Source organism: Zootoca vivipara, chromosome Z (assembly GCF_963506605.1).
Source record: "Zootoca vivipara chromosome Z, rZooViv1.1, whole genome shotgun sequence".
Lineage (NCBI taxonomy): Eukaryota > Metazoa > Chordata > Lepidosauria > Squamata > Lacertidae > Zootoca > Zootoca vivipara.
In genome coordinates, this window is record NC_083294.1 from 8,709,518 (window position 1) to 8,736,887 (window position 27,370).

The following is a 27,370-nucleotide window of genomic DNA, read 5'->3' on the forward strand; positions in this document are numbered from 1 at the left end:
CCCCACCTCCCCTTCCGGGCGCGCGCGCGCATTAAAGATACCGAAGCGCGGCTCGCGGATAGAACGTAGCGGGAGTCGGGAGTGGCGGCGGGGAGAGAAAGGAGCTCCGCGGCACACGCACGCACGCACGCACGCGCACTCCCTCCCTCCCCCCCCTCTCTGTCTCACACACTCACCCTCTACACCTACTTCACCTGGCGAGCGGGCGCATGCGCGTCCTCATTCTTCTCCGTTTATCGAGGCGCGCGAGCCTCGCGGGTGCGCGTCCCCCCCCCCGGTCTCGTTCCCCCTCCTTCAGTCTCGCCCGCCCCCTCAGCCGAGCCAGGCTGAGCTGAGGCGACAGAGGCAGCCCGCCCGCCCGCCCGCCTGCCAGACCAGCCCTGCCTTCCCCTGCCCAGCGGGGGTAGGTGGGTGCGGGGGTTACCCTTTGCCGCCGCCGCCGCCGCGAGGCCTTGGGCCCTGGGTGCGGCCGACGTGGTGGTGGTGGGGGCTCCGACGACGCGGGAGTGGTGAGGCGGCGGCGGGTGGGGAGGTCGGTCCGGCGTTGGCGGCGCCGCCGTTGGCATGAAGTAGCTGCGGCTCGGAAGGAGAAAAAAAGGTGAGCGGGGCGCACGGCAGCTGATGGCGGGGGGCGGCGGCATGATTTGGGTCTGTCAGAACTGAGAGGGACGACGAGGAGGGGGGAGCGCAGTGGCGGCGGCGGCTTGTATGAGGGACACACGGCGTGTGGGCGGGGGGAGTGGAGAGCTGACATCTTGGACGGAAGGGCTCTGCGGGGAGGGGGGCCTGGCTGTTTTTGAGCGGGGTGTGTTATTGTGTTATAACCTGTGTTAGCATCGTGAGTGAGCGACTGAGGATGAGCAGGGATTGGGGCGTGTTAAGTGTGTGGGGTGGGCGGGCCGGCCAGGATTTTTTTATTTTTTTGGCAGGGTGGGGGTTGGGCGGGAGGAGGAGGGGAGAAATCTGGTTACGTTGCTTGTGGTTGTTAAGAGAGTTGTGGGGTATATGGGTGCGGGCGGCAGAGGAGCTTGTGGGTAGAGGTAATGTCTGTCTGGGCCTGCGGGGTTTGCCCGGTTGTTGTGTGCATGGGGGAGAGCCATGGGTCTTATGGCCGTGTTGTGACGGGTGAGAGTTTGGGGGAGAGGAGCTGGGGTGGGGTGGGGGTCTGTTTTTTTGTGCGTGGAAGTAGCAGGTCATGGGAAAATCGTAGAAAAGTACAGGTTGGAGGATCAGGATTGGGTGTCTGTGTGGGTGTTTTATCAAGAATAATAATAACAAATCTACAGTATGATAAGAGTAGGCGGCGTTGAGGGGCAGTAACATGGACAGCAGGAGGCTGTTTGAGGGAATGGGTGGGCCAATGGGGGGGTTGATTATTGTGTGTGGGGGGGTGGTAGACAAATAGGAGCTACAGGGGGAGAGGCAGTAGATTGATATGTAGGAGTGGGAAGTTTGGGCCAAGGACTGGGTGTGTTGAGGGGCAGAAACTGGAGGATCAGGAGAGATGGGCTGTGAAGAGGATAAGGAAAAGGTTGGGACCAGTATCGCAGTACATGGTTGAAGGGAGTAATCGTAATGTAGGAAAGGATAGGATTTTAAACAGTAGTGTTGCTGTCTTAATCACCATTAATACTGTATCATATTGTGCTGTGTTTATTGTCCATGCTATTTATTACAAAAATGAATTGTCTGATGGGTGTCAGGTTCATGGATTTGGGTAAGGCAGTGTCTGCTGTGAAAAGAGACTGGGCTGTTAAGGATCTTTGTGTGTGTTTTTGTAGGGGGAGGTGAAAGTGACATTATGGGGTGAGAACTGGAGCAGAAGCAGGGGGAACAGAAGTTTATGGGCTACTAAGGGAGATGTGGAAATGTATTGGGGAGAGGTTGAGGCAATTGACAGGTGTGTATAGGCAGCACTGGGTTTAATACTCCTACACACATATGTAGTTACTGGGTAGAGTGGAAGAAGAACTGAAGGCAACTGAAAAAAGCTAGGGAGATATTTGGAAAAGGGAGAGGCGGGTGAGACAGCAAAAAAGGAGGATGTGACAGATGAGGAAGAAGGTGCTGAAGGGATGTCCTTTGTTGTCTTTGTTGGGGAGCAGCACTCTGGAAAAGGTAGGCTGAGGCACCTTTTGTTTGCTACCTTGGCCCTGGCATGTGCCAGAGTGTGTTGGTGAAGAAGGGTAAGGAAGATGTTGGTGGAAGGACTTCTCTCCCTTTATCCTCTTGCCTCCAGGGTGTCTGGTGCTTCTGTTCATCTCAGCTAACCGATCATCCTTCTTAGGAGTAGAATGAAGGAAAGAGATGGGGGTATGACAAGAATGGGAAACCCTAGGCCTTCTGCCTTCTGTTGCCTTCTTTCCCTGCTGTGCCTCCTTCACCTCATTTCAATTGTTAGAGAAATCATATGAGAATAGGTTTTTCCTTCCAACAATTTGCCTGGTACCTGTCTGTATTGTTAGGTTGTTAACATGCTGGAGAGGTGTTTGGAGAAAGACTATGACTACAAGTGTGATTTCTATGTTCCCTTTCATATCGTAGGGCTGAAAGAGTAGCTTTAGCATGTTCTCTCTCATATATATAAAAAATGGAGCATCAAATGAATATTAGAAGGGAAAAAGAATTCAGACTAAGATTTACTGTAATTGCAGCGCAATCCAGAGCAATAACCCCCCCCCCAGTGCTTCTGGGTCTACAGAATTTGTACTTGCTACTGTACATGAGCCTATTATGTGTATGAGTGCTAGACTGTGTTTCTTTTATTTTTGTTTCAGATGGCGGATGTTGATGTTTGTGCTGGTGGGGATAGCACCAGAAGAAAAATGGATGCTCTAACAGATAGCGCAGCTGAGATCGTTCCGTTGGAGCTCTATGATTCAGCTCGAGCAAAAATAGCTGCTAATCTACAATGGATCTGTGCTAAAGCCTATGGAATAGGTAAAAATCCCCATTGAGTGATTATTCTTTTATCTCTCTCCCCTTTTGCTTTCTCCCTGTCTTGCTCTCTCAGCTGTTAAATGGATTTGAAATGATCTGTGTTTTACATATCAATCATGTGCCAAACCGATTTGCCTGCTTGCCCTATTCCCATGTTTTTAGATACCAGGATATTAATAAGTGCTTGCTAGGAACCTTGTCAGTGTGCATCCCTTTTCCTCATTGAATGGTTTGTAGAAGTGCATATAACTGTGTTTTTGTTTTTGTTTCATGAAATAGTGCTCTCTCACACAGAACCTAGACCTACAAAGGCTGAGCTCTTGAAGGCCCTTAAATCCTTATTATTGTGTGATTCATTCTGGCAATCCTGTAGATCCTTGCTGCTACCTTTTTATGGAGCATAGCTGATTAGAGAATTAGAATCATGTGGCTTCTGTACCATATTGTAAATATTCCACTCATCTATTTTTTAACCAAGGCTCCTATATTCTAGAACATAGCAGTGAGGCAGCATTCATTTCTTTGCATAAAATTGTGGGAAATGAATATGAATAGATGGGATAGAAAAAAAATCTTGTTTGAAACTTTAGTTTTATTCCTACGGTCTTCTGAAGCACCATTGCCATCCAGTGTGTTGTATTAAAGTAGATTCTGCTTCGTCTACTTTGAGTTCTTGGTTTTTGTCATTTGTGCCAGGATTTTGCCTGCATATCAGTATTATACTTTTAACTGAAACAAAATGTAACATGTAGAAAATTAGATAGCCCTGTTAATCTGACTAATTTGCCAAACTCTAATATGCTTAATGGATTAACATTAGCTTGTGTTGTGTTAGTGCTAAGTAATACACTGTATTCCTGCAATCACATGGCTTTGGTTTGTTTTCAGCTTTTAGAATGGGGATGATTAGGAGCATTGAGCAAGTTTTTTGGTTCACTTCTGTTTATGAAAATATACTATAATTTCAATAAGCAGCAAAGCCAAATAATATTTTATCACAACACAAGCTGTGACTGCACTAATGGAAATATCTACAATTTCATCTTTGTGGGTTTTTGAAATAGCTTGCTTTGGTTAAAAAAAAATTGCATATAAAATATTGTAATGACTTAGTATCATGTGCAGCCACTAACTGGTCTACTTTGTGTAGAGCAAATTTGTTGCATGGCCTACCGTGTTTCCCCCTTTTTAAGACACCGTCTTATAACTTTTTTCCCTCAAAAAAACACACAGTGTCTTATTTTCAGGGGATGTCTTTTTTTTAAAAAAAATTATTACTGTTTTTATTACAGTACTTGTAAAATACAGTATTACAACTTGTGGCGGGCTGGACCGTGTGTGTGCGCACACACACACACACATACACATACGCCCATGCCTTCCCTCCCTCCCCGCGTTCAGATGGAGCAGGCTGGGCTGGGGAGGGGGCACCCCGTCGACACTGGGTCTCAGCTTGCGCTGAGGGGCCGCAGCCACCCTGTCAGGAAGGGCCCCTATCCCGGGGTGTCCATGACCGTGCTGCTAATGTGCCACCGCCAAGCAGCACAGAGGAGTCCTCCTCCTCCTTCTCTTACTGCTCCTTCTCCCTCCTCGCAGGCTCTCTGCTCCGCGGCGCTGCTGGGCTCTCGAAGCGTTCTGCACTGCAGCAGCCGCCGGTTCTGGGCTGCGGAGAGAGCAGGCAGGGCGAGCACACGCAACCTGCGGGAATTGATGCGCTCCCGTCTGCGGCGCGTGCAAATGGCCCGGTAGGTCGGGTCTCCACACAAGGCGCCTTCGCCGCCGTAGCTGCAGGCTTCCCGCCGGGGCCGCCTGCAAAGCGCCGCGCCGAGGCTCCCCGGGAGAAGGCGTGCAGGGGCTGAAGCCAGAGGCAGCGGGGGGCATATTCCGGCCCCGGTGATGTCAGGCCTCCCCATGGGACCGGGACCGGGAACGGGACTGGGGGGGGGAATCTCGCTCAGCTTCGTCACTCTCCCGGACAGCAGCAGCAGCGAGAGGAGTGCACGCTCGTCCCTGGCGTCACAGCCTCAAGCGCAGGCTGGGGAAGAGGAGGCGAAGGAGGCGCGCTCAGTGCGGTGGGGGCTGAGGCATGGTGGAGTGCTCCGAGCCTCTGGGAGCCGGCAGGAGGAGGAGGAGGCTTGCCGGGTCGTCACCCAGCAGCGCGCGCAGAGCACCCCGAGCCTCCGGCAGCCAGCAGCAACAACAACAATCCCAGAGGCTCGGGGCGCTCCACGCACGCTGCTGGGTGACGACCCGGCAAGCCTCCTCCTCCTCCTGCCGGCTCCCAGAGGCTCGGGGCACTCCACCATGCCTCAACCCCCACTGAGCGCGCCTCCTTCGCCTCCTCTTCCCCAGCCTGCGCTCGAGGCCACGGTGCATGCAGCCGCCTGCTGCCCAGCCTTTTTGTTCTCCTAACCCCTCCGTCTTGCCTACCTCGAGCCTCACATTGTTCGCCTCTTCGCCCGCAACTCCATCCCGAGACGCGGAAAGCTGCTTCGCGCAGCGGCATCCGCCAAAAAGCAGTGTGACTCTCGCGCCCCCTCTCCTTCCCCCCCTCAGGAGTCCAGCGCAAGGTCCGGCACTGAGCTCTGCCTGCGGGGGCCCCGGAGGATCCGCGCACACCCTTGCCTCCCCCTCGGTGGCCCTGTTCGGCGGCAGCCCACGCCGCTTGCCAGACATCCCTCTTCGCTGTGACTTCTTTCTCTGCTTCTCCTCCTCTTGCCAGCGTGCTGGGTCCCACTGGCTGGCTGGGGCACTCAGCGGTCTCGCTCCGCGGAGTATGGCTTATTTTCGGGGTATGGCTTATATTTCCTAAACGCTTAAAATCCTGCTATGGCTTATATTATGACTACGTCTAAAAATAGGGGAAACACGGTATGTTTGTTTAAAACCTTCATGGGAACTAGGCTTGGGCAGTCATGTGTGATGGCAAGTTCTAGACATAACCATACTTGGCTTCAATATTAATGTCAGATTCCCTTAATTGATTTCCTCACCTTTAAAAAAGTCTACTAATTCTGTAAACAGGCATAGAGGTTAGGCTAATTTTCCTGTGTTTTGCATATGAAACCAGCCATAAGCAGGTTAATAACTTTAAATTTCAGTGTTTTCCTCTAATACAAATGAGAAGCCTTCCAGTCCTTCTAGTCCTTAAATGATTTGGATTGCTTCTCAGAATACCTGGTAATACAGTATTGCCTCAAAATGATCATACCTGTCAAAAATGTCAATTGTATACAAGGCATATTAATCTGATTTCATATATGCTTCATCTCATCTAACCAATTTGTAAGGCATGGGTTCCGCTTATGCTAGACAGCACAGTGTCACAAAGGGCACCAGCACTTGGTGGAGTGAAAGAAAGGAGATGGAAATGTTTGTAATGCCATCTTCAGGTGAGGCCTTATTTCAGTTTCCTTAAGTATTTGAAGCCAGATTTATCATTTCCCTTGAAGAGCTGAACCTTCTCTTTGGTGGTGCCTTTCCTGTGGAGCACCTCAAGAGAGGCCCATTCTGCTGAAGCTTTTAGTAAATCTGACAAAACGAAAACATTTATGCTGTCTTTTGGGAGATAAAATTGACCTGTCTCTTGATAATGGTGGTGTTTCTATTTTAGTAGTTAAGTTTTATGGAGTTTTAAGTTGCTTTGATTGGTTCTCTCTTATTGTAGCTTAAACCTCTTTGCATTACTAATATTTAAATTTGTAAGGCATTTTAGAAGGACCTTTTCACTGCAATAGGTGGTATATAGCAGCCCCAACCCCCAAAATCAGTACAGTGGTACCTCAGTTTTCGAACGTAATCCATTCTGGAAGACTGTTCGAGTTCTGAAATGTTTGAAACCCGAAAGCTCAATAGCCAACAGCTAGGCCTCAGGATCTTGCACTCAGCAGAAGCCATGTGGCATGTTCAACTTCAGAGTCATGTTCAAAAACTGAAGCATTTACTTCCGGGTTTATGGCATTCGAAAACCAAAATGTTCGTTAAGGGAGAACCACTGTACTATATTGTACTCTTTGAAAGCACCTGAAACACTTTAGTTCTAAATCTCAACTAAAATGTGAGGCTTAAGTTTAGTTTAGTTTAGGCTGAATTATAGAATCATAGAATTGTAGAGTTGGAAGAGACCCCAAAGGTATCTAGTTCAACCCCTTACAATGCAGAAATCTCAACTGCATTGAGATCCAACCTCTACTTAAAAACCTCTGAAGAAGGAGAGTTCACCACCTCCTAAGGGAGTTTGTTCCACCGTCAAACAGCTCTTACAGTCAGAATATTCTTCCTGATGTTTAGTCAGAATTTTCTTCCTTGTAACTTGAAGCCCTTGATATGGGTCCTATCCTCTGGAACAGAAGAATAATTATGAAATTAATTGGTTAATTAATTAATTAGTTTAATAAGTTAATTGTTTATATTGGGACAACTTTTCTGCTTTACTTTATTGGAAGGAGAAAAATAATAATTTCATTAATAACAATTTAAACAATTTATTTAACTAAAACAATAACATTATAGCATATGTATCCATGTTTGTTAACTGATGTGGTTAAACAATTTTTCTATATATATATATATATATATATATATATATATATATATATATATATATATAAGCACACATGAAAAACTGAAAACAAATCCTTATTTCTTGATTAATCGCCTTTGGACTATAATGTAACTTATAGAAAACTATCTTTAGAAATATTTTTCCTCCAAAAGCATTTTATTTTAAAAATCCGATTTAAATTTTTTTTAAAAAACCTTTAAAAAAACAACCATTGATTTTTATTCACTCTGAGTTTGCTCCATCTTGCATATGACAGCCCTTGAGATAGTTGAAGATGGCTATCATATCTCCTCTCAGTCTCATCTTCTCCAGGCTGAATATAGTCAATTCCCACAACCATTCCTCATAAGCCTTGGTTTCTAGACCTTTGATCATCTTGGTTGGCCACCTCTGCATACGATCCAGCTTGTCATCATACTTCTTAAATTGTTGTGCCTAGAATTGGACACAGTACTCCATGTGTGGTCTGACCAAGGCAGAATAGTGGTACTATTACTTCCCTTGATCTGGACTTCTGTTGATGTAGCCTAGAATAGCATTAATTTATTTTTGCTGCTGCATCACACTGTTGAACTATTTGATGAAGGCAGAAATGATGCTTGGCCTTTGGCTGCTTTTATGAGAACTACTTACTTGATCTGAATGATGTCATTCTGGCCAGTATTTTTTCTTAATTATGATACACTTGCAGGTTTAGGAATATTATACTTTGCTTTCTACTGTAGGAAATGTAGACTTCCTGCAGAAGGAAAGCAAAGCCTGGGAAAAGACAGAAAGTTGGAGAAGCAAACCAGGGGATCACTGACAATCCCCAGAAATTGTTGTTATTTATTAAATTTGTATACCGCCCTATACTCACAGGTGTCAGGGCGGTTCACAGGATAAAATCATAATATAAAACCACAAAATACATAATCAAAATAAAAACAAGAACAACCCAATAAACTTCCCCACCCCCAATTGCAAAAGTGAATTATGCTGTAGTGTCTCTTGTGCAGATGCAGTGAGAACAATTTCACTTGGAAATAGAGCTGTTGGATAAGGTACAAATTTTAAAATGCATTATAGAGTGAGGCTAACACCACATGTTGCAGTGTATCCCTGTTGTGTATAACCTGAGGTTGCAAAATAATAATAAATGCAAACTCTATGTTTATCCAACTTTAAGTACTTCATTTATTGCTCTGAACTGCTATGTTGCTTCCCCCTCTTGCTTACTACATTTTTGATTAACACGGTTTTTTTAAAGCCTCATGGCAAAACCCTATTAATTGCTACAATCTAAGTATCTTTTAGTGCAGTAAGTACAAGCAACTCCCAATTTATGTGGGGGTTATGTTCCAAGGGACCGTGCGTTTAAGTGAAATTGTCTATATTTGAAACACCATTGAAACATCTTGTAAACACCCCACTCTGCCACTGTCCTGTTTTGCCCCCTTTTGTGACTTTTTCACCTCAGTTCCAGTTTTGGCGCAATGCACATGTTTATGCTCGCACACATATCAGACATGCCTAAAACGGTTGCTGCCTACATGTTAACTCCCTCGATCAGTCTTTCTCAACCTTTGGTCCCCAGTATTATTGAACTACAACTCCCATCATCCACTACCACTGGCCATGCTATCCAGGAGTTGTAGTCTGACAACATCTAGGGACCCAAGGGTGAGAAAGGCTTCTCTAGATGTTAATAGACTCCAGGTCCCACTAACCGTCGTCTGCATAGCTAGTGGTCAGGTATGATGTGATTTTTTTAGTCCCTACAGCTTCTGGAAAGCCACACATTGGCTGCATCTTATTTCAGCTAGTGATAGTGCTTGCATGATATTCATCACAAGTATTTCTTTTTAAACAAGCTATGCATACAGTATTTGCTTAGAGTCTCATTGAAGAAATAGACTTAACTCACATATAAGTGTATAGGCTTGCAGTTTTTGGCTCCATTATCCTGGTTGGCTACTTCAGAAAATGAGAGTAGAAGTGTTTGTGGAAATCTGAGTTAGTGAATTCAGGTTGGGACTTTATTTAAACCATATATTCTGAGTTTCAGCTCATTGGTTTTCACACGGTCTAGTTTAAAGTGTGCATAGGGTATATGGGATGTTAGGGGAAGGGGTGTCTATGGTGGGAGACATGCCATGTTCTTTCTGGGGTAGTTTGTTCACCTTTGGTCCCCACCCTGTACTCAGCTCTCACCTGTGGCTCCTAGAAGCTGTCAGCATGTGACAATGGACACACTCCAGGAATCACTTCAACTGGCTAGCTAAACCACGTGAGAGTAGCCAATGAGTGAGTTAGGGACAGGCTCTAGTGGATTGAGCAGATGAGAGCAATAGTGGGTCCAACGGTTAACAAGGCTGTTTCTACATGTGCTGTAGAGGGAAGTGAGGAGCAGATGGGGCTCTTCAACCTGGGAAGGTAGCCCATCTAGGAGAAGGAAAACTTGGATCCTAGACCTCTGCTGTCTTGCGGGATATCTTCAAGAGAAGAAACAGTAAGAAGTTAAACCTACACAAATCTGAAGTGCAGTCCCTAAGAAGGTTGGATAGCACCTTGTATGCCTCCTTCCAGCAACTCCTGAAGCTAGGCTGGTGCCAAACGTATTGTTCTCTCTCTTTTTGGACCACATCAGTGAGGCTGAGGGCTGGGGTGCCCAGGACTTCCATAGACAATGTCCAGGCTTGTGCACCCTGGAGAGGTCACTTAGGTGCTGCTAACACAGAGGTTTGGGTGCACTCCATTGTTTCAACACAGATGAATGTGAACAACAAGACGTTTAAAGTAAGAATTAGATTTTAGGTCACATGGACTACAGTGCTTATTGGAAGGCTCTTCTAATCACAGTTGTACTCTTTGCAACACTTGTCTGTGCAATCTATTGTTTTGGATTCTTGGTAGGAGATGAGATTTTGTTTTATGAAAAAAATGGGAAATATAAAAAAGAGCTGCCCCCGGGTGGTGGCTGCTGTCTGTAGATGGTAGAGCAGGAGAATTGTTTGTTTTTAGAAACTGTGATCTATAGGTCTTTTGATCCTTACTTTATACCAGTTGGATTATCATTCTACTTATATTAAAAGGGGAAAGAGAATTTAATCCAGGATACAAATGAAGTTTCTTTGTTGTCTTTCTAAATCAGGTAGATGCAGTTTGCTTTACTTGGTTCTGCTCAAACAATGAATTGGACCTGATAACACTTCACTCTTCAAATGTTTATTAGGCTTTTAACATTGTCAGTAGCAATAAAGAATTAGCATGAAGACAAAATGTGCTTGACAGATGTCTAAAAACTGTAGAATATATAGTTCTTGGCTGAAAATTGATTGGTTTTTAAAGGCGATCTTGTGGGCTTCATCTACTGTTTTTTAGTATATTTAGTTAAGGGTCCTGTATCATGGTTTAGCAAAGCTGTCTAACTTGGGACTGATGCGAATGCATGCCATCCTATAATCCAGCATTTTACATGCATTTGATTTATTGAAGAATATTTTCTTTGTTATCAAAGTGCTTTATGTTCACAACTTTGTAATTTTACTGTGATAGTCTGAGGTAAGCCAGAATTATTCTTAGTATAAAAGGTGATAGCTAGGATTTACCTAAGATTTGCCTAAGCGGTAAGATTGGAACTGGAGACTGGTAGCTTTCAACTTATTATCAGAACCAATATACAGTATTACATTATCTCCAGTGTGCATGATAGGAGGAAGCTGCCCAGAGTTGCTGGGGAAACCCAGTCAGATGGGCAGGGTATAAATAATAAATTATTATTATTATTATTATTATTATTATTATTATTAAGGAGCAAACATAGATATCTGTGCTCACCTGGAACATTGACTTTCCATGTAATTGGGCAATTAGAATAAGATGCCATTATTTGGATGCAAAAAACTTGTTTGCGCTTGCCCTTAGGCTTGTTTCTGGGTGAAACATTTTCATGCTGCTTGTTTCTAATTCAAGGGAACCAGCATTTGTAATTAGCCAGGCACCAATCACATTTTGTGAGGCGGTGGAGATGTCCAGGTGCCATTGTTTGGCGCCTAACATCTCCACCTGGCTGACATGGCACCAAAAGACATGCCTCTTTCGCTGCTGCCCTGTCCTGCGAATCACCTGGTTGGTGGGGTATTCGGGTACTAGAAGATGCATGGCTTTTAGTGCTTCCATTCCAGCTCATTGGGCTTCAGTGGCTCCCCTTCCTGCTGAAACATCTGCGGTGTCAACCACTTCCTCTTCCTTTTTTTCTCACTCAGTGGAGGCCATCTGGGCCCAGTTTTGTTGGGGCCAAGGCAGCGACTCTCGAGCCCCAGAATTAGCGGACTGCTCCTGGTGGCGGCGGAGAGCATCAGCAAAGGTGACAGTGGAGGCCTCCGCCACTGTGGATTGGGGTTGCTGCCTGAAGCCCCGCCGACACTGCAAATACAGAGCTGCTTGTTCTGCTGCTCCAGCTTCCTAAACAGTTCCCACAGCTTCTGCAGTTCAGTGTAGGCCTGACTCCAAATAACCATGTGACCCTCTCATTGCACAAGGCAGCAGCAGGAGTGATACCTCTGTTGCTGCCTTCTCCTATTCTCCCTCTGTCAGGTGAAGCTTGCACCCTCCCTCTTCTTCCCCTTCTCCAATGCTACAGCGGGTGTCTGTCTTCCAAGCTGGCCTAAGGAAGGCGGGTCATCTCTACATGGCTGGGTGGGGAAGGCTACTCTCACTGCCACCCCGCGGCTCCTGTCCCAGTCAGCCAGCCGCCACAGTGTTAGGGAAAGGGAAGAATGTATTATTCTAATGCATCATTCAGTCATAATGTGATCAGCATTTTTGGACTGTGTACTGTTATTTGAATGTAACATCAAAATACTCAGCTCGAGACACTGATATGTGTTTAGTCTGCAGTCTTGTTTTGTATTTGTATTTTTGTATGGGATGCCGCTCATAGCTTGAGAAGTAAAACTGTAAAAACGGAAACTATTTTCAAGCTTAAAATAAAATAAAATCAAGTAACTTACTGAGGCTCATTTCCTTTACTAATGTGGTAAAATGAGGTAGTATCCTGACCATGTGAATAATGCATAATATGGACAATATGGACTAGATAAATTAATTGCTATACCAGGGGTGCTTCATTTGCTCAAGTGACTTTCTGTTCCACTGCTTAACATTATATTTCCAGCCACTTACCCCCCCTCAAGCCCTGTGTAGAGTTGTGCTTCATTCATTACCACATGGCTTCTCTTCAATTCTGTGTGAAACACAATTCTGTGTGAAACCTAGTACATTTGGATTGTTACATCTCTTGTATGGAGAACTGTTTTTTTTTTTAAGCTGCAATCCTAACTCCACTTATCTAGGAGAAAGCCCCGTTGAATTACTTCTGAGTAGATAAGGTTACAACTACACTGTTAGCACTTATTTAAAACATTTATGTGCCATCATTCTACCTGATAGCAAGCATTCTAGGCAACTCACAATGAAACATAGCATTATATTATAATAATAATAATAATAATAATAATAATAATAATAATAATAAAATTTTATTTATACCCCACCCTCCCCAGTCAAAAACCGGGCTCAGGGGGGCTAACACTAACAGAATTACAATAAAACATAAAAACAATTAATTAAAATACAGATTAAAATACAGTATTAAAATTTAAAGTGCAGCCTCATTTCAAGTAGGCCATAAATCCATGCCATGAGGGAGGAAAACACAGGGGTCAGGCTGAGTCTAACCCAAAGGCCAGGCGGAACAGCTCTGTCTTGCAGGCCCTGCGGAAAGATGACAAATCCCGCAGGGCCCTGGTCTCCTGGGCAAGAGCATTCCACCAGGTTGGGGCCAGTACTGAAAAGGCCCTGGCTCTAGTAGAGGCCAATCTAGCCATCTTATGACTCGGGATCTCCAGAATATTATTTGTGGACCTTAAGGTCCTCCGCGGGGCATACCAGGAGAGGCGGTCCCGTAGGTACGAGGGTCCCAAGTCGCATAGGGCTTTAAAGGTCAAAACCAGCACCTTAAACCTGATCCTGTACTCCACCGGGAGCCAGTGCAGCTGGTAAAGCACTGGATGAATGTGATCCCGCGGCCGGGACCCTGTAAGGAGCCCCGCCGCGGCATTCTGCACCCGCTGGAGTTTCTGGGTCAGCTTTAAGGGCAACCCTGCGTAGAGCGAGTTACAATAGTCAAGCCTGGAGGTGATCATCGCATGGATCACTGTGGCCAGATCGGGGCGAGAGAGGTAAGGGACCAACTGCTTGATGCGGCGGAGATGGAAAAATGCCACCTTTCCTTTACTAATGTGGAGATGCAGAGTAAAGTGCATAATAATTTAAAACTTGCAATTGCAACAAAAGTGTTATTACCAATCTGACAATATATTAAAATAATAGCTATTGAGCTGAGTGGTCAGGTAATACTAGGTAGTATTGTAGGTTGCTGATTTTGCACAGACACAGGAAAACTTGGGGTAATATTGATTAGGTACTTCCCATCTCTTTATTTTCCTTGTTTATAAAACAACTGAATAGATTTGAAAACTTTACAAATCTTTGTTAATGCTGAAAACTACTTTTGAAATATATTGGTAGGAGTAAAAAAATATATAACTTGAAATAAAGTTTTAGTACCGTAACTAGAATTCGTAAAACTCAAAACTGCAACTTCCTTGGGATTTTGGAATAGTATGGATATTGTCATGCATTGTTGTTGTAGTACTTTCATGAGAATTGGGTGAAACTAAGAAGCTAATAGTTTTATGTATATAGCAGTTTCTGAAAACAAATGTAACTCACTGGTGCTTTTGCATTGTAATTATTCCTGGGAAGCTTATAGCAACTAAACACTAATAAAAATAATCTGAGAAGGATGAAAAAATGTATAAAAGGTCCTCAAGCAGCAGCTTCCTATTCTTGAATGAGCCCTGCATTGGTAGACTTGAAGGTGGTGAGTCTCTCATAAAGAAATTTTGTTCAGAAATTTTCAGCAATACAGCTTGTGGATTATGTCAGCAGCATAAGAAAATCCTGCTGGATCAGGCCAATGGCCCATTTTGTTCAGCATCCTGCTCTCACAGTGACTGAACAGATGCCTGAGGGAAACCAGCAAGCAGGATTTGAGCAGAAGAACACTTTCCCTCCTTGTGGTTTCCATAACTGGTATCAATCTTGTTAGATCTGACTCTAACATTTCAATCAGCAGTAGTCATTCCCTCAATGATTTTCAGAGTGAACCTCCATCTAGAAGCACTTGTAGTCTTTGCCTGCATTTTCTCCTACTTTGGACTTTATGGAAGCATATAGTAATTATTTCCTGTTCCACTACAGCTCTCTAGGGCATAATCCGTCCGTTTGGTAATGGTGCATCATTTCCCTTCAGGGTAATGATAATATAAATTATGTCTGTACAGTATATGTAAAATATGGTATCCTGGGGAAAACCCTAGGATATTCAGCTGGGCTTGTGACCCTCAAGGGGTCATTGGGTGTGCATGCATGTACCTTCAGAAGGTCATGAGTGCTGGGATTCTTGGAATGTCAATGACTATTGAAAAACATGAAGCATTTTCTGGAATGTGTGCTCTGAAACGGCAAATAGTAGCTCTAGAAGAAGTAATAACAGAAAGCTGCTGAATTCCAATCAAAGCCCAGATCAGTCAGATCGGCTTTATCATTTTCTGGGCCAATGGAATGATAAACTTGATGCAATAAAGTGCTGTGCTCAGTGGGTGAAAGCATAATTGGACTAAAGGTATCCTTGGCAAGAGGAAGATGAGCACTTCTCCTGAAATCACTGCCTTGTTCTGAAGTTCGAGCTTTTACAGCCTGATAATGTGGACAGGACACTTGGTAGGGGTTAGGTTTACCACATGTCATTTGACTCTTTGTTTATCATGGTTTGTAATAGCTAATTAAGAGGGATTGACTGGATGCTCATTGTGAGAGGGAACAATGCCTACCATTATGAAAGAGGTAGTGCTGTGGTCCCTCCTTACCTGGACCCTAAGGTGGGTTAAAAAAGGGGAAAAAAGATTCACAACTATTTTATTAGCTCATTCTCCATAAAAGTTTTTGTCACTCTGTTCCAAAGAGAATCAAGGACAATAGCTACACCTATTTTATCATACATAGATCTGCTGATTGATGAAGCAGAGCTCCTCCTCCTCTGCAAAAGAAAAGGCCCCCAAGAAGTTTCAGTCCTAGCCTAGGAAAGGGCAAGATCTTTGAAGCTGCATCATCGTCATCAGAAAGCGTGGTGGTCTCTGCTGGCAAAAGGAGTGGGGTGTGAAAAGCCACACACAGGCCCACTGGTGCCTTTGGTTTGGGCATCCTCTGCCTTAATAAGCACAATCAGGTCTTGGCTGATGAGGAAGACAAAGCGCAAGCTAGCAATCTCCACCATCAAGTTACTTCTGAGTTTCCATTTGCTGCCACAAAACACAGGGTGTCCATCCACATAAATGGGTCTCTGGTCTTCATTTGCCAGGAAAAAGTCACCATTGTTTTTCAGCTTGATGATGCCTTGTTGTTGTTTAGTCGTGTCCGACTCTTTGTGACCCCATGGACCAGAGCACGCCAGGCACTCCTGTCTTGCACTGCCTCCCGCGGTTTGGTCAGACTCATGTTCGTAGCTTTGAGAACACTGTCCAACCATCTCGTCCTCTGTCGTCCCCTTCTCCTTGTGCCCTCCATCTTTCCCAACATCAGGGTCTTTTCCAGGGAGTCTTCTCTTCTCATGAGGTGGCCAAAGCATTGGAGTCTCAGCTTCACAATCTGTCCTTCCAGTGAGCACTCAGGGCTGATTTTAGAATGGATAGGTTTGATCTTCTTGCAGTCCATGAGATTCTCAAGAGTCTCCTCCAGCACCATAATTCAAAAGGATCAATTCTTCGGCGATCAGCCTTCTTTATGGTCCAGCTCTTGCTTCTAAACATCACTACTGGATGACGCCTTGCTTGCGGGATATTTTCCAGGCTGGCCCCTGCAGTGCTAGATCCACATCAATCTGATTGTCTTTGGTGGCTCTGCCAAGTGTGATCTCCCAGGAGTGCCTAAGACAACGCACCATCCTTTCACGCAACACAGTCAATGTCTGGTTATCAAAATCAGGGGAACTCATTCCTGTTATACTGTCCACCAGCACCTGCCACTTACGCAGCTCTTGCTCCAGCTGCTGGATTTCATGCTTCTTGTCTCCAATCTGCCTCTGTCAGCTCATGCTCCAACACCTCATCTCAGATATCATTTAGTTTTCTGTCATCTATTATGTATTTGGCATCAGAAAGTTGAGCACCTGGTCTCCTTTGGGCAGTGGCTGCACTGTTCCCAAGATATATAGCTTCATGAGTTGCCAGTGTGTCGGTAGGACCTTGGCAGTGCAGGAGGGGCAGGGTGGATAAAAATCAATGATTTTTTAAAAAAAATCAAAAAAATCGGATTTTTTTTGATTTAAATCGGATTTTTTTGATTTAAATCGATTTTTTTGCTTTAAATTGGATTTTTTTAAATAAAATGCTTTTTGAGGAAAGCATATTACCATCCAAAGGTTATTCCATCATGAAATAAAGATTAGTTTTTTTAATTATGTAGTATAAGGTTGTATATGTTTAATTTTGGGGGTAAATAAATTCCATTAATCCATTCACCTCTTCCAGAGGTTTTTGTAAGATTATTGGGCAGTTTCTCTGCCTACAAGATATTATCACAGGTGCTTGGTTTACTTTTGCAGTTCTCAAAACTGAATTTGACTCAACAGAGATCACATGCCTCTTCTTCACAGCAAAAATGTTATAACATGAACAGAGTTGAGAAAAAGACCTTAATCCTATTGTTCTACAAACCTATGAATACAGAAACAACCCCTTCAGTGCTAAGTTTCAAGAAGTTCAGTGAATAGAATAGAAACAATATTTTTCTGATTGTTTGGACAGTATTTAAGTTTTTCATGTGTAGGCTGGGCTGACAGTCTAAGTTTCTTAAAATATATATATTTTGTTTTTGTTTAGCCAAATTAGTTAACAAACATGGATGTTTGTTTAAGCAAAAAACATTTGCTGAAATGTTATTGTTTCAGTTGAATAAATCTATTTAAATTGTTATTATTAAGGTAATGATTATTTTTCTCCTTCCTAAGTACAACAGTAAAGTTGTCCAAATATGAATGATTAACCTATTAAACTGGGGATAAAAAACTAATATGAAAAGTTGTTATTCTAAAAATCTTCATCTACCTGCATAATAAAGTTATACCAGCAAGAATTAGTCTTTATGATTTAAATCAACTATGATTTAAATCAAGCCTTACTGACTAGTGATTTAAATCGTGATTTAAATCGTGATTTAAATCAGTTTGGTTTAAATCAAATCCACCCTGAGGAGGGGTAGAAAACCTCTGGGTATCCATGGTGGGTTGGCTCCACTTCTTTGCTGAAGAGCACTTTACTCTGCATAGAGACTATGGCTTCTGGATGCAGCTGCTGTCAAGACAGCTTTGAAATCACAGGGTCATAGAGCAGAGCATACCACCTCTTCTGGATCTCCTACAGATTAAAACAGTTGTTGAACCCCCAAGTGCAAAGAGGTCAAGTCATGGTCTGAAACACAATGTTGATCAACAGCAAAACATCAGTGGGTTTCTAGCGGCCCAAATCCTTGGTGACCTTCAAAGGCTACTTGCACCTCATCATCTGCTTGGTGATGCTGGGGTTTGGAGCTGGGCTTGGAGTGACTTTTGCAAATTTGGACACCTTCTTCTTGTGACTGGAAGAAGGCTCATTGCCAGAGTAGTGCCCTGGCTCCACCCCACTGGAGTTCTTGGCCTGGCAAGGCTGCTGTCTACAAGTTCATCATCAATCTTCATCATGGCAGCCAACACCTGTGAGGAGCTCATTTTTTGTCCTGCCAGAGACTCATCTTCAGAGTGACTTGTGCCTGACACCATCAGTCTGGAATCCTGCATGTCATTCCCGAGTGTTATAGGAATGACTGCTGGATTCTACTGCCTCTCTCTGACCTCCAGCTCGGAGACGTGAACTTGAGGTGTTTTGAGAAGTACTGCCCAGTTGTGAATATCCCTTTTGAGGGTCAAGGTAATTGAGATGGTGGTGGCTGGTTAATTGCAGATGTTCATGGATGAAATGGATTATCTGAAACAATTTCAGTCTGGGCTTGGTTATGGCATCAACAAAGCCTTGGTCGTGCTGATTGAATTACCTTTACCAGCAGAGAGCGGGGGAGTGCTAGAATAAGAGCTGCAGATAGTGCAGAACATGGCTACAATGTTGCTGAGTAGTGTAGCTTAGTGGAATCGTATAGCACCAATCCTTAGAATGCTGTGCTAGTTGCTGTAACTGTTTTGTGTTGCTTTTACTGTACTGTACATGTTTTTTATGTACACTGCTTTGATATTTTGCAAGAGCGTAGTATATAAAAACTCTTCCTGAGGCCACGAATGATCAGATTCTATTGGTCTGATATAGTGAGGCAGAAACATATAGCATAGTGATAGTCTAATAAACATGCAAAAAACGCAAATGGTGTGTTGCTCTTGTTGGCTTGAAGATTAGTGTATGATGGAAATAAAACATTTTGAAGACATTGTAAAGTGGTTGAGGTCTGCTAGTTCACATCAAGCCTTTACTTAGAAATAAGTTCTGCTGAGTTCAATGGGACCTGCTTCCAGTTAAGTGTGTTTAGAGAGCTTCCTGCTGCGTATTTATTATTTGGACTGGTGCTCCTCATGGATGCAGATTTCTTCTAAATTCCCCATCAAAATACCAGTGCACATACTCCCCACACCTCCATTAATCCAGATTTACCCTTTCCAGGGGAAATCCAGTAAATGGAAAAACTCTTGTTGTCAATGTCCTGATTACAATGTCTTAGCAACTCAGTTGCAAATTAAGCCCCTGTCTGGAAGCACTCTCTGTTACATCAAATTAAAAAGGTTGTGTGCATGCCAAAGGTATTGATAAACTATTGCAAACTTTTAGTGAGTATCTCTGGTGTCATTAGCAGTATGCTAATTTAAACGGTATTAGTGTTTTAAATGTACATTTTAGATATCAAGTTATCATAGTGCAGTAAAGTTTATTATTTGAATTTGTCAAACTGTAAAGCATTTAAACTGTTAAAATAATAATATCAATATACTGTTGGCTACGGTTTCAGGGTTAGGTTGCTTCTAGATACACAAATACGGTAGTCCAGGCACACAAAGTGCTGCCCAGCACTGCTGCCATGTTGTGTGCTTGTTTGGGTTGCCCTTTCTCTTTTTCTAACCTCTTTCAGAAAACCATTGTGGTCTCACAAGGTACCTTAGCAAATGCACCTATTCTTTCTTGATGAGGTGTTTTGTGGTTATGAGGTTCAAGATGACCAGAAATAATCTGATGTATGTTCTGCTAACCATTATAGATTATAATTTATATAGTGCTGGCTACACACATAGTGCTTTACATAGAACAGTTGCAACAAGGCATTGCCTCAGTGGACTTACAATCTGAAATCGACACAAGGAAAGCAGAGGAAGGGGAGAAATGAAGGCAATAATTTGTGATTACTTCAATTTCATGTACTTTTGCTTGGTTACAAAAAGAACTTCCTGGAAAAAGAAAAGAGTTTTGTGGAGGAAGTTAAAGAAATGGGGGAGGTGGTCACATTGAGGTATTGGATGACTGAGGGTAGGAGAGCAGGTTCACCCAAGGTCACAGAAAGGGATGTGTTGGGAAAGAAATATTTTTTGCAGCTACTAAAGTAAGTTGCTCATCTATGTTCTCTAATATTCTTAAATGCCAGAAAGTAGTTTGTTTCTGACTGTGTGTGTCTGTTTTGCTTCTGTTCTCAATGAGCTTTTGTATTGCTTATAATGAATCCCCTTGTTAGACCTCATTCTTCTTTTCTTTCAGATAACATCCCAGATGAACTGAAGGACCCATTTTATATAGATCAGTACGAGGAAGAACATATCAAGCCACCTGTCATCAAGCTGTTGCTGTCCAGCGAGCTCTACTGCCGTGTCTGCAGCCTCATTCTGAAAGGGGATCAGGTGGCTGCTCTGCAGGGACACCAGCCGGTCATCCAGGCTCTGTCTCGGAAAGGGATTTACGTCATGGAGAGTGATGATACACCTGTGTCTGAATTGGATCTCAGCTGTGCGCCAATCAAAATGGTTAGCTTAAGAAAAGAGAGCTTAACTTTTCTTTGCTGTAGTACCCAATCTGTCCTTCAGAGTTTTTCACTTTAGCTTCCTCAATTGTAGCCTGTTTTAATTAGCCAGACACGCGCGCGCACACACACACACACACACAAACACAGAGTATACACACACACACATACACACACACACACACCCTGCTTTCTTCGAAGATATTTGAATGAAACATGTTCTTATTTGTTCCTTAGAGTCCTCACATGGCAATGATTGATGCCCTCATGATGGCCTACACTGTGGAAATGATCAGCATAGAGAAGGTGGTAGCAAGTGTCAAATGTTTTTCTACATTTAGTGCCTCAAAGGAATTGCCCTATGATCTGGAGGATGCAATGATATTCTGGATTAATAAGGTAAAAAACAATGGTGTAAAACAGCATCTTTAGATGTGAGTAGATTTGAACTCTATTGAAAACATTTCCTGTAGGGAAATGGTATTCAGTAGTCATTGCACTATTAATAAAAGTTAACCCCCGTCAAACAAGGAGTAATCATCATAAACATACATGTATTTTATATTAAAGAGTCTAAATTAATAAAACAGTGCTTTTTTTCATTTGACCATAATGACATAAGAGCAGCCCTACTGGATAAGACCAAAGGCATCCCTAGTTAGTCCAGCTTCCTGTTTCCCACAATGGCCAACCAGAGGTCTCCAAGAAACCTACAAGGAGGGCATGAAGACAATAGTCTTCTCCCACTGTTGTTCCCTTACAACTGATTTACAGGATATCTTGGTGGTAGCACATAGTCACCATGACTAGTAGTCCATGACAGACAAATTTATGGAGGAAAAGGCTTCTCTTGTTTGAAAGCTTTCTAAATTGGTAACTGCCGTCACATCTTGTGGCAGAAAATTCAGCAGTTTAGGTATGTACTGAGTGAAGTATTTCCTTCTGTTGTTCTTGACTTTCCCATGTTCTAATATTATGAGAGAGGGGGAAAGCACCTCTACACACTCATATCCACTCAATCTTTATTGTTTAGTATAGTGAAAAGGATCTGCTTGCTACCAAACATGATTTTGGGGAACTTTAATAAAATTATCCAATGTGGGAAGCTTTATTTATGAGGACTCCAATAAAAGCTACTCATTGTTCAGACACAGGTTAGCTCACACAGCCACTGTGCCAACCCAGTGTGAAAACCCACTTCTCAAAATTAATTTTAAAACTAAATAAAAAAATTCCTTCCAGTAGCACCTAAAGAGACCAACTATGTTTGTTATTGGTATGAGCTTTTGTATGCATGCACACTTCTTCAGATATTCTTCAGTAATTTTAAAACTGTTACTTTTGAAAGTGATTATATATGAAACCAGAGATCAGCCTTAATTTTTAAAATAGGTTGGAAGTCATACATGTGAAGTAAATCAATTGGGGGTGTTTATTTACGTCTAAACATAGCTTTTGTGTAGAGGACTTTTTTCACACTAAAGGTGCCTCGCTTCAGCTGGATTGTGCCCATTTTGCACTGATAGTGTAGAAATCAAGATGTGGAGTATGTGTGCATTGAGGTTGAGAACTTTAAAAGAATATTAACCTTATCCTTCATGATAGCCATATACTACTACCTCCATTGTCAGGCAGTATGCTTCTGCATGCCAGTTGCTGGGAATTGCTGTTGTGCCCAGTAGGCATCTCCTTGGCCCCTGTGAGAACAGAATGCTTGAATAGATGGACCTTTGATCTAAACTAGTGCAGGGTTATTAAATTCTTAGACTGTTGGCTGTGAGTCATTTGCAGTGCCATGTCTTTGGAGATTAGTTGGTTGGGAGAGGGGAGAGTAGAAAAAATAGGAAGACATTGGAAAATGAAACAAGCACGGTGTGGGAGAGAAATGACTGGACAAATCCCTGAAGCTGGATTTCCTGACACCTGCCTTAACTTGGGTGTCTGTAATATGTAGTGGAAAGCAGAAATGTTTTCTACTGTTTTTTAGCACCTAGAGCCTTAAGATAATGCGAGGAAAAACTGAGTGCAGTACCACTTTGATCATCAGCATGTGAAATACTTTATGGCTGGCTTCTGTTGCCCCTCTGGTTTGAGTTCAGAAGCATAGAAGACGGATAAGGCAAATGGCAGTTGAACTGAAGCAGTACAAATATTTTTTGGGAAACATATGTAATTGTCATTATCTTGCCCCCTATTTTTAGGTGAACCTGAAAATGAGAGAGATAACAGAAAAAGAAGTCAAACTAAAACAGCATTTATTGGAAAGCCCAGGTCACCAAAAGGTAAAGGACACTTTAGATGAATCATGGATTTTACTTGGCAGCTGAGTTTGCTGCCAAGTAAGCCATTGTAGGATGGCTTACCAAGTAAGCGGTTGAGGGATCACAATGCTGTCTTGCACTTCATTTACATAGAATTCCGTACTGTGTGTAATGCTTCTGGTTTCCTTTCCCTGCATTCTTTGTGATAACTGCAGGTCAATGTGTGCATTGAGCTTCCAAATGCTTGTGCTTTTCCCATGTGTGCCCAGATGTTCCTTGATTTCAAAGTCAATGAGGAAGCCTGTGCATTTGGAGGTTGCTCTGGTATTTTGGATTAGAGTAGTTGTCTGTACCCTGCATTTTACTCATCTCTTAAAATGTCAATGCAATATTTTCATAATATTTATAATGTAATATATTACTTTCAGCATTTATTGTGAAGTTATTCAGGATCATATTTGCTGTACACATTGATTTGAAGAAATTCAGGAACCCTTTCAAGTACTAATAAAGCATGTGCTAAATTTTCAAAAGAATTATCAGTGTTACATGTGCAACTCTTCCCCTCTTTTCTCCCTTTAATTATTTCAATGCACTAAAATTGTTAATAAATGCTACACTTTCATTACTGGGGAATGGAAGTTTTCCCTCAAATATAAATGACTGCAAAGTTGGTCTGATTAGTTGTGAATGTTTTGGCCAAACTGCACTGAGCTAAGTAGCACTAAATACTGCTGTAATGATGTTAACTGGTGCGGAGCAAAAAACTCTTTCAGTATCCTTTATTGCAGAAGGAAGCATTTAAATAACTGCCTATGAGACTTCTTAATTCGATGCTAGCATTTCCTTCTGAGGATACTGTTGGCTCAAGTATTTGCCTTTCAAGAACCTACCATGATATGAAAGTGTCTGTGGATTGGGTGCATTTAAGTATTGCTTATAACTTGCTCTGCTGATGTTCCTCTCCTGTTCCCACATTCCCTTCCCTGCTTCCTGAGCAGTCTCCTTCCAAATGGTATTGGAAATTAGTACCTGTAAGTGAATTAATTCTATGTGACAGTTGTCATCTGCAAAACCATGGCTTTTAGTAATTCTTTTATTGGTGTTCGCTTCCATTTAAAATGCTGCTTTCACAACTTACAATATACTCTCTGCTTAAGGATTTTTTTATATTAAAAAAATGTAGATTCCATTACATGAGTCCACATACTGTATGTACAGCATACTCATCACTATACAGCATTTAAGAATTTTGGGGATTCAAAATCTTAATTTGGAGAAGCAAGGAAATCAGTCAAACATTAGGAACAATCTATTGATTGTGTGTTACTGTTCTCCTGTTCAGAAAACTCCTTTTATGCAGTGCTAAGGTGAAGCTGGTCAGTTTAAAGTAATCTGATGCTTGTATGTCTTAGAAAATGGGTTGTGAGCAGTGCTTTTTTGTTTAGGGGTACTCTCATTTTCCTATTCATATTGAAATACTGCCCCTCAATGAGACCAAACTTAGATTCACAAAATGCTTAGGGGTATGAGTACCCCTGCGTCCCCCCAGAAAAAAGCACTGGTTGTGAGGATTGACTTCCACATTTGAGCTTTAGGCAGGGTGCTGTTAAAATGTTTCCTATACAATGCAAATTTTATTTCTTGTGCCCATGCACATCATAGCCACTTGATTCCGTTACTATTAGTATTTTGCCTTAAAGGTACAGATGCTTAGTACTTTAACAAAAACAAAAATATTCAGTATTTTGTGTTCTGCATTCCTATGGATATGATGGATTCTTATTTTGGTTCTAGAGGCATGTAACTTGATTCATTTGTTGTTCTGATGATGTAATTAATCAGCTAAGGGAAGGCTCTGGATTTGCGCCTGCAGTTGGCTTTAAATGCTCAGGAGAGTCTGGTTGTGGGCAGTGTTGGTGATGGAATATTAAGCTACGGTACATCAAGTATTGCTTTGCCCTTTTCTGACAGTGATCATTGAAATAGTAATTAAGAAAAAATAGCTGTTAAATGGGTCTTACATTCTGAAAATTCTTTTTGTGAACCACATTGAGGGTTTTTTGTTTTAAGCTGTGTAATTTTTTAATGAAATAAATGAATAAGTATTGCTGCAGTCCTAAAACCATATGGATATTATTGATTTTATGCTAACCAGTTCAAAGCTGGTAGCCAAATGCCCTTGATCATATTCAAGTTGCACTGGCATGCTCTTGCAATACTAGCATAACATTCCTCGCTGTCATCATTGTGCCAGAGCTCCTGGTGCATGGACAGCAGATGCCATCCTAAGCATTTATTGGATACCACAAAAAGTCTTTAAGTGATAGCAAATGTCTCTAGCTTGTAATAGTTTCTAAAATTATGTAGAATTAGCTTCCAGAATGAAGGCAATGCTAGATATCTCTCAAAACCAAGGCTTTCAATTTAGTAACTTTTAGTTTGCTTTGAAGTCATTCTTCTTCTGGTGTTGCTTAGGCAGTGGGGAGATAAAGGTGGGAAGTATGCTTTAAACTAACCAGATCACCTTACTATGTAAAGTAATCTGCTTGATTTGAATAATCATATTCACTACTTAATGGGTGTCAACTTGCTTGAATTTATTATATGATTCTGATTACCATCTTGTATCTTGCTATTTTTTGCGTAAGCCTGATCTGATGCATGCCCTATCACACTGCATGCTGGAACCAGTGGAATATGCTCGTGTGGTACAGTATGATTCATATTGCATTACATATTTATGGAGAGCTTCAGGCTGTGGGAAAAGTAACTTGCATCTTGTATTTATAAATCTCTTTTAATTCAACACATCTTATATGGCCCTTGCTCATTTAGTATGATATACCTTTCTTTTGCATCTTTTTTGTATAATATTGATATTTGACAAAGCTTTGATTATCCTGCTGGAAAAACTTTAAATTAAACTGAATTGAATAATTCAAAACTGAATTTGTTGCATTGCTTTTTCCCTGTCTTTGGAATTTGTAACCAAGTAATACTTGTTTGCAGAAATAATTTCTCAGCCTATGCTTTCCTCAAATATATACACGTTTCATACATAGATATGGCCTTAAGTAGCTAACTAGCAATAATGTGTATTGTGTAATATAGTTTAGATAAAAATAATGAAATATTTTTACTATCCTGTAGTGGTATAGAACTGATAGGTATTTAGTAAAATACTATTGATTGTGTGATTTATTAGCTTAATACAGTCTCCATGCAATCTATTGAATATTAGGATTATAGCACAATAAATGAAAATGCTTTCTGTTAGACTGGTAACAACTTCAGTTGCATCTGTTTTAAGCTATATTATGCTGTAGCCTTAGGCTTTAGTTAATATATTGAAATCCTTCCTACTGAAGTGGGAACTTACTGAGGTGCTGCTTTGCTTATTAAACTTGCAAGTAATTTTACTCGCTAGCAGAGTACTCTTGATACACTGTCAAAGACTATTGTGTGCTAAAGCAATTATTGATTTGGAGCACAGAAGAACCAAAGAACAGATGATATCTGTTTATGCCAACAACTCATTACATAAAATTAGTGCATGCTGGTAGTGGAAGGGAGACTGACAAGAAGAGCCTTGTAATACAAGTACCAATTGTTTTTCAGGTTGCCTGTTGGATTTATTTGTAATTCAGCTTACAAAACTTTGGGTCTACCAGACTTAATATTTGCTTCACTGTTTCTCTAGGATTGGTGGGTTGGTATCACTATTTCAAATGAGGTGTATTCTAATGATTTTAAGGTACAGTTTAACCAACTAAAAATGCCTCAAGGAATTAAGTTTGTAGTTTTGTAGACTATTTATTATGGTCAGCCGACCAATGCAATAGAATATCAAATCACAAGATCAGTGATGAATTATGAGAAGTATCAAGCTGAGGAATGGCAATCGTAACATCACTGCTTCATACTGTTAATTATGACAAGACATATAGCTTTGCTACAGTGACAAATTCTGCCTTCCTCTATCAGGTACGTTATCGCCGAGATCACCTTTCAAATAGACAGTTACCATTTTTCCCATTGCTTGAAGACTTGATGAAGGACTGCAGTGATGGAGCTGCTTTATTGGCTGTGATACATTATTATTGTCCCGAACATATGAAGCTAGATGGTACGTGGATAAGAAATTCTAAGTGACCTAGTTTTAAATAATGTCTGAGAAAATGTTACGGATTTACCAAAATAGCTTTACACAAATCTAATTGTGGTATTCATTATAATCTAATTTAAATGATCCAATAACTTTTAGTCCTACTGTTTGCAGTAGGAGATACTTAAGCACATTTTGAAAAATATATCTGAAACTAACTGGACAAAAGTCCTTCACTTTGGTTGGCTCAAACCCCTGGTCAATTGTCCTTTTTGCTTATTATGTGTATCTATGATGACATGTAAACAAGGATGGCAATGCTGCTGCTGCTTCTCAAACAAGGTTGTTGCT

The 27,370-nt window shown here is 42.0% G+C and overlaps 1 protein-coding gene across 5 annotated transcripts in view; it reads left to right on the top strand.

Annotated features, from left to right (window-relative positions):
• Positions 1-27,370, top strand: part of CAMSAP1 (calmodulin regulated spectrin associated protein 1) — a 66,173-nt gene that overhangs the window by 16,254 nt on the left and 22,549 nt on the right. For 2 of the 5 annotated variants that reach the window (XM_060270418.1, XM_060270419.1), the window contains exons 1-6: positions 1,452-2,118; positions 2,778-2,940; positions 20,392-20,654; positions 20,888-21,049; positions 22,852-22,932; positions 26,899-27,040. In XM_060270418.1, the coding sequence (XP_060126401.1) occupies positions 2,053-2,118; positions 2,778-2,940; positions 20,392-20,654; positions 20,888-21,049; positions 22,852-22,932; positions 26,899-27,040 (877 nt within the window). In that variant the 5' untranslated portion in view covers positions 1,452-2,052. Of the gene's footprint in view, positions 1-173; positions 599-978; positions 1,041-1,451; positions 2,119-2,777; positions 2,941-20,391; positions 20,655-20,887; positions 21,050-22,851; positions 22,933-26,898; positions 27,041-27,370 lie in introns of those variants that run through there. The other 3 variants (XM_035113417.2, XM_035113418.2, XM_035113419.2) reach the window with 3 other exon arrangements.